At 39.7% G+C, this 7,423-nt stretch overlaps 1 protein-coding gene across 1 annotated transcript; it reads left to right on the forward strand.

The window, feature by feature from the left end:
* Positions 1–260: 260 nt before the first annotated feature.
* Positions 261–6,371, forward strand: Krt26 (keratin 26). The gene is made up of 8 exons (XM_027922538.1): positions 261–704; positions 1,418–1,500; positions 2,358–2,514; positions 2,623–2,784; positions 2,870–2,995; positions 3,767–3,984; positions 5,435–5,493; positions 6,220–6,371. Exons 1-8 carry the CDS (start codon positions 261–263, stop codon positions 6,369–6,371), a joined length of 1,401 nt encoding a protein of 466 aa, XP_027778339.1.
* The last annotated feature ends 1,052 nt before the right edge of the window (positions 6,372–7,423 follow it).

Consider the following 7,423-nt stretch of genomic DNA (forward strand, 5'->3'; position numbering starts at 1 on the left):
TTAGTGTCACTCCACCTGGCACCTTTTTTACATATAAAAAATATGCTTGGGGCACCTTGCCACCCACTAGATACTATTAAAAATAGCCCAGTTAGGGAAAACAACAATTAGGATGCGAGTTATATTTTATTACAGATCGGCATAGGAGAGATCGAAATGACCACTGAATCCTATAAAAGGCCACTGGAGCCACCCTCTGTGGAAGGTGGATTCTAGCTTTGCTCCTCTCTGGGAAAGGGTCGCTGGGCTGTGCAGTCGCCATGTCTTTCCGATTGTCTAGTGGATCCAGGCGGTCCTGCTCGCGAGCTGGTTCTGTCAGGCTGTCCCGTGGAGAGGCAAGCTTTGTGGCTGACAATGTGTGTGTTGGTTCCTCGGGAGCAGGAAGCAGCTTTTCTGGTACGCTTGGGGGCGTTTCTCCTGGAGGAAGCTTCTGCAACGGTGGTGGAGGGTCTGGAAGCCACGTTAGCACTGGTTTTCTTGGAAATGAGTACAGCCTTCTGTCTGGGAATGAGAAGGTAACCATGCAGAACCTCAACGACCGCCTGGCCTCTTACCTGGACCACGTGCACGCCCTGGAGCAGGCGAACGCAGACCTAGAGCAGAAGATCGAGAGCTGGTATGAGAAGTATGGGCCTGGCTGTTGTCGGGGACTTGATCATGACTGCAGCAGATATTTGTCAGTCATTGAAGACCTCAAAAAGCAGGTAAGAAATATGAATTTGCATACTTTCCTTAAAGACTTCCAGGGGGCATAACTTAAAGTAAAGGAAACAGAAACCATGCTTTAAAAATGTATGGGAGCCGAGCGCTGGGGGCACGCCTGTAATCCCAGCAGCTAGAAAGGCTGAGATAGGAGGATCACAAGCTCAAAGCCAGCCTCAGCAAAAGCTAGGCAAAAGCGAGATGCTAAGCAACTCAGTGAGACCCTGTCTCTAAATAAAATACAAAACAGGGCTGGGGATGTGGCTCAGGGGTCAAGTGCCCCTGAGTTCAATCCCTGATACCCCTCCTCAAAAAAAGAAAAAAAAAAAAAAAAAAAATATATATATATATATATATATATATATATATATATGATGTAGAATTTGTTAATTGTGTATTCCAAGTCCTAAAAGCAGTGTCCAACAATGAAAATTTATAGAATTAAAATAATGAAAGAGCAATAGTATTGAAATAGAGTAATCACTGTCATTTTTTATATTTAACTCATGCCTTTACCAACAGTAATAAAAAGTGTTCGTTTGGCTCTTACGCTCTGGATATTTATTATCTAAAGAAAATTCAGATTTCTATAATATAGAAAAAAAGTGATGCTAAAATAGATGCTTAACAGGTTAAGAAGTTATTGAATCTCACCGAAATCTGGAGGGTTCTTTCAGTTTGGGTTCTTAACATTCTGCACATTCTACCCATTTAGATTGTTTCTGTGACCACAAGTAATGCCAGCATCATTATACAAAATGACAATGCCAGGCTGACTGCTGACGACTTCAGACTGAAGTAGGTGATAATGATTAATTTTTTTTTTTTTTTTTTTTGTAAAGGTAAAAACACTAAAATTGAGGCCAGGCAGCACAGCTCTAGAGGCTGAGGCAGGAGGATTGCAAGTTCAAAGTTAGCCTCAGCAAGGCCCTAAGCAACTCAGTGAGACCCTGTCTCTAAATAAAAAATAAAAAGGGTTGAGGATGTGGTTCAGTGGTTAAGCACCCCTGGGTTCAATCCCCGGTACCAGGAAAAAAAATACTAAAATTATATTAAAGAACGCATGAGCATGCAAGCACCACACTCACTGGGAATTGAACCCAGAACCTCACACATGCTAGACAAGCTCTCTACCACTGAGCTACATCCCCAACCCTCTTACTGATTATTTAAATGTCTTATTTGAGTGTTTTACAGTGCTGGGGGTTGAACCCATGGCTTCACCTATGCTAAGCAAATACTCTACCACTGAACTATATCCCCAACCCCTCTTTTGTTTTTAAAACCTAAATGTCTTAATATTAAAACATTGACAGACATACTAGATCAGTAAAGAAACTAAATTAAATATGCCCTTATAAAAAGAACCTTAAATATGCCCTTATAAAGAGAACTATCATAATGTTTTAAATCTAGCAATATTTTGTTCAACTAACACATTGGATGACAAAAAAATTAACCCTGAAGAAATAACACCTCCAAAATGATATTCATACATCAGTAGTTCTCTTAAAGTATTTTAACAGTTTGCTCTTGCAAAAAGCTTCAGAAGTGTGTACAGAACCTCACATCTTTGGGCACATGAAGTGTCTTCACAAGTTGCATTTGGCACCTGCCTAGGGTTACAATTCTCAAACACCTTCATGAACTTTAAGGTATGAAAACGAGCTTGCCCTGCACCAGAGTGTTGAGGCGGACACCAACGGTCTCCGCAGAGTGTTGGAGGAGCTGGCCCTGAACACAACAGACCTGGAGATTCAGTGTGAGACCCTGGGTGAGGAACTGACATACCTCCAAAAAACTCATGAGGAGGTAAGGAAGCCTGCAGAGCTGCTATGTACAGTCCACTCTTCATTTCAAAGCAGGGTTTGGAAACCAGTCAAAATCCTCCCTCAGATATTAATATTGACCCCTTTCTAGGAAATGGGAGTCCTGCAACATGCATCAGGAGGCAACGTGAATGTGGAGGTGAACGCAGCCCCAGGAGTGGACCTAACTGTTATGCTGAACAACATGAGGGCTGAGTATGAGGAACTGGCTGAACAGAACCGCAAAGACATCGAGGCTTGGTTTAATGAGAAGGTACAGCTATGGCAGGTTACCTGCGAAGGGCTTATTCAGTGAACAATCAAGCTAGCCACTAACTCTTCCGACAATTCCTCTTCAGAGTGCATCATTGCAACAGCAGATTTCAGATGATGCAGGAGCAACCACAGCAGCTAGAAATGAGCTGACAGAACTGAAGCGCAACCTACAAACCCTGGAAATAGAACTTCAGTCCCTTACGGCTATGGTATGTAGGAATTGCCATTAAATTGAATATGTTTGTGTGTAAGCCCATTTTTCCATTGCTCTCACAACGTACCTGAGGCTGGTGCTTTATAAAGAAAAGAGGCTCACTTAGCTCACGGTTTTTAGAGGCTGAAAGTCTAAACAGCACCTGCTGTGACACACCATGGTCAATGTCATCATGGAATGAGTGCATGTGAAAGGGAGAGATCACAGGCCAAGTTCATTCTTTTATCACAACCCTCTCATGAGAACCAAATAGGGTTCCATGGGAACTATATCAGTATCTCCTGAGAGCAGCACCTTCGATGACCTAATTACTTGCCAATAAGCTCCACCTCTTAAAGGTCCACCCCCTCTTAACATCTCTGCACTGGGACTAAGCTTCCAACACACAAATGCTTGGGGGACACAGTTAAACCATATTCAAACCATAGAAGTGTGTGTGTGTGTGTGTGTGTGTGTGTGTGTGTGCATAGGTACAAGAAAACACATATATAAAAATATGAATCTATACCACAAGTACAGTGTATCTAAGTACATATAATTAAAAATACAAGTTTATGAAAATAACATTACTTCTGACCCATCCACCCCAAAACCTGAAAAAAAGGCTTTTTCCAATGGAGAAGAAATCTTTTCTAACCAATTTCAATTTTCAGCTGAAAAGACTTAGATGTCTTGTGCCAACATTTCTTTCCACCTTGAGAATGCTTAAAATAGGAGCATGCCCTTTGCTTTTACACAGTCCAGCCTGACTTCATTCCTCTTTCAGAAACATTCCTATGAATGCTCCCTGGCTGAGACAGAAGGAAACTACTGCGTTCAGCTCCAGCAGATCCAGGATCAGATTGGGGCAATGGAGGAGCAGCTACAGCAGATTCGAACGGAAACGGAAGGCCAGAAGCTGGAGCATGAACGGCTTCTCGATCTCAAAGTATTTTTGGAGAAAGAAATTGAGACATATTGCAACTTACTAGACGGAGAAGAAAGGTAAATATGAATGGTGGGGGGAAAATGAATCTCACAGGAACCGTATTTTTTTCCTGGAGAAATATTGCCATATTGCATCCTGGAATTTCCCGTGCTGAAGATCATGCCCATTCATACACATGCAGTCTCCCTCATGGACACTGCCGCATCCAAGCGAAATTAAAACAGACAGAAGTCTGAAAATCAAAATTCTTAGTATGTCAAGTCTTTGTTATGTATGGTAAGATAAAGAACAATTAAATATGAAATATTTAACAATTACAATATTCCAATCTGAGGGGGAAATTCTACAGAAATTGCTTTCTGTAATTTAGTGTTTGAGCATATTTCTTATAATAAGTAGCTCACTCTATATTATTGTTACATCACTCTATAAAAGCAGAGCAATGATGATTAGGAAAATCTAACTGGAGAGGCACCAAAGCTCATCGTCCAAGAGCAAAATAGCTTTAGAATTACAGCCTTGGTTGAGAATCACATACTAGGTAAATTTGAGCATGTGGTTGAACCTCTTTAAATCACAATTTCCTCATTGATAAAACTGTGATAACACCAAAACCATACTTTTTATTTTTATTTTTTTTTTTATTTATCTTTTTTTTTCCCCTTTGGTACTAGAGACCGAACCCAGGGACACTGTACCACTGAGCTATATACACAGCCCTTTTTATTTTGAGACAAGGTCTCACTAAGTTGCTTAGAGAATCACTAAATTCCTGAGGCTGACCTCAAACTTGCCATCCTCCTGCCTCAACCTCCCGAGTTGCTGGGATTAACAGGCTTGTACCACCATGCCCAGCTCAAAACCATACTGTTGCCTATCCTTAGCCATAGCACCTCAGTCTGCTGTGTAAAGTGCTTCTGACAATGGCTTATACACAAAAAAGTACTTGGTAATCAATGCTTGCCCATGGACACACCCATGAGTAGGTAACGTATGTACTCTGGAAGGCCAGGGTGAGCCCTCTTCAGCTTATTCTCACAAGAACCCAACAGTGATGGCTCCCTTCTCAGAACAAAGTCCTTTCACACCATTCATTTTTCACTTAACAGCACCTTTCATGAAATGCTACAAATTTTTACATGAATATGCTTTATTTCCTGCCATGCAAACCGCTTTTCTTAGCCCCATTGCACCTCGACTTCCCCTTGTACACAGGAGGCGCTCCAAACATGCTTGTTAGCCAGGTGGATGAAAAGTCATAGTGAGACTCAGAGTCCCCACGTTGTGAGTTGAAAAAGATAATGTCTGGTCAGGAGGAAATTTCTGCTCATCAACATCCACGTACTCTCTTTTTTCACTATGTCAAAAAAATTAATGTCCTTAAACATAAGAAAAATTTACATCTTATTGAAACCAGAACTCCAGAACTTTTGTTCCCAATTCCCTATTACTTATGATCTCCCTCTTGAAAGAAAAAAATGCACTAACTTATTCTTATCTTCACAGAAGGAGCACACCCACGTGTTACAAAGCAAAAGGGTGCAGACCTGGGAATCAAATCAAAGGTACAGAAGGCTTTTTCCTTGATGTAATTCTTTAAAATTTCTTCTGTTTTATAACATAAATCACTTATTTGTGAACCAAATAAAATTTATGTTTAAGTTCCGTTCTAGTGAATGAAGAGATGAGGAGTCATTATGATCATTCTTAATATTTGCATTTTATATCCTTGTGGAACAGATGTGGTCAAATTATGAAATTACTGGATGAGGACTGAATCCCTCAATATCTTCCTTACCTTGAACATATTCTTTTTCATTGTTTAAATGCTTTGATAAACAATTACTTTGTTTATTATTAATTTTATTAAAAAAATTAATGTCCTTTTAAGCCACAAAAAAATAGGACAAGTCAGTATTTAAAAGAAGGCATTACTTTCTCTGTGCCTATACCTGCCTGTTACTAGGTGGTTTTTAATCCATATTTCCTTTATGCATCTAGATACCCATTGCTCTAAAAATCAGTGGTTAATATAAGAAAGATAGTTTCAAATCTTGGTAAATATAGACTTTAAACATAGTATCTCAATTTTCTGCAAATTTGCAAAAAACAACTTTGGAGGAAGAGGGGCCAGTGCTAGGGGTTGAACCCAGGGCCTCCCACATGCTAAGCAAGCATTCTACCACTGAGCTACACCCCATCTCTGCAAAACCCCAAATTTAGAAAGCATACCTGTTATGACTACTTTTCAACCTGCTGAAAATGATCGCTGAACTTTGATTTTCCTTTAGACTCAAAAGAAGAAGTGTTTGTCAAAACGGTGGTTGAAGAACTCGATCAACTTGGCAATGTCGTTTCACTGAGAGTCCACTCCATAGAAGAAAAATCTTCTAAGATAAGCAACATTACAATGGAGCAACGAGTACCTTCTAAAGCATCATAATGAGAAAAAAAAAAATCATTTAAGAAAATTGCTGCCTTAGCAAAATTCCATGGGCCAAATGGAAATTTTCACTTCTTAAAAATAAAAGGACTGAAATTTGGGTTCCTTCTCCTACTTTTCTCATGTTTTTTTCATGTCACCCTTTTTTAAAAGAAGGGAAAAATCTTGCTCTGTCCCTAGTTTCATTTTGATTTGGGGGAACATTTCATTAAAATATTTTTCCTTTGCAAGGTTGTGGATTTTTTTGGTTTGGGTTTGTTTTTTTTGTTTTGTTTTTTGTTGTTGTTGTTTTTTTTTTTTTTGTATCAGGGATTGAACCCAGGGATGCTTAACCACTGAGCCACATCCCCAGCCTTTTTTATATTTTAATTAGAGACAGGTTCACACTCAGTTGCTTAGGGCCTCACTAAGTTGCTGAGGCTGGCTTTGAACTCATGATCCTCCTGCCTCAGCCTCCAAGCCACTAGGATTATAGGTGTGCACCACCATACCCACCGCAAGTTGTTTGTTTTTTAAGAAATATGCTTCTTTTTAATTTTCACATGACAATACTAAAGACATGCTAATGAAATCATGTTCTTCACTTCACAGTCACATTTGCCTCAAAAAAATAACAGGATAAATGACAAAGATCACAGCCCTAATCTCTGGTCCCAGGTTAGAAATGCTTTTGATTGCAGAACTATAATGACAATATTTTATACTAAGTGTGCTTGAACTCATTTTACAATCATTAACCCATTTAATCTTTATAAAAGCTCATGTGTTAAATGTTTTATCTTCACTTTATATATATGAGGAAAGCGATATTCAACCAGTTTAAGGAATTTCCCTAGGAATTTCCCACGCAGGAATTTAAGGAAATTCCTATGCAGCTGATATGTGGTAGAGCTCAGTTTCAAATCCTGATCACCTTCTCCCCCGTGGTGACCAGAGTCCCACTGCACACAACAAAATCAGCATAATAATTCCACTGAAGCACATTCTGTTTTCACACTAAGATTCCATTGCCACCAAAGAGGGACCACAAACAGGCAGAATCTTGTGTGAAT

The sequence above is a fragment of the Marmota flaviventris genome, chromosome 17, assembly GCF_047511675.1.
Source record: "Marmota flaviventris isolate mMarFla1 chromosome 17, mMarFla1.hap1, whole genome shotgun sequence".
In the NCBI taxonomy this organism is placed as follows: Eukaryota; Metazoa; Chordata; class Mammalia; order Rodentia; family Sciuridae; genus Marmota; species Marmota flaviventris.

What these genes read in the sequence shown, in the direction of transcription:
- Krt26 (XM_027922538.1), top strand. Translation starts at nt 261, where the DNA reads ATGTCTTTCCGATTGTCTAGTGGATCCAGGCGGTCCTGCTCGCGAGCT. An exon ending in TTACTAGACGGAGAAGAAAG is followed by an intron (nt 3,985 to 5,434) that starts GTAAATATGAAT and finishes TTATCTTCACAG; the next exon opens with AAGGAGCACACCCACGTGTT. An exon ending in ACCTGGGAATCAAATCAAAG is followed by an intron (nt 5,494 to 6,219) that starts GTACAGAAGGCT and finishes ATTTTCCTTTAG; the next exon opens with ACTCAAAAGAAGAAGTGTTT.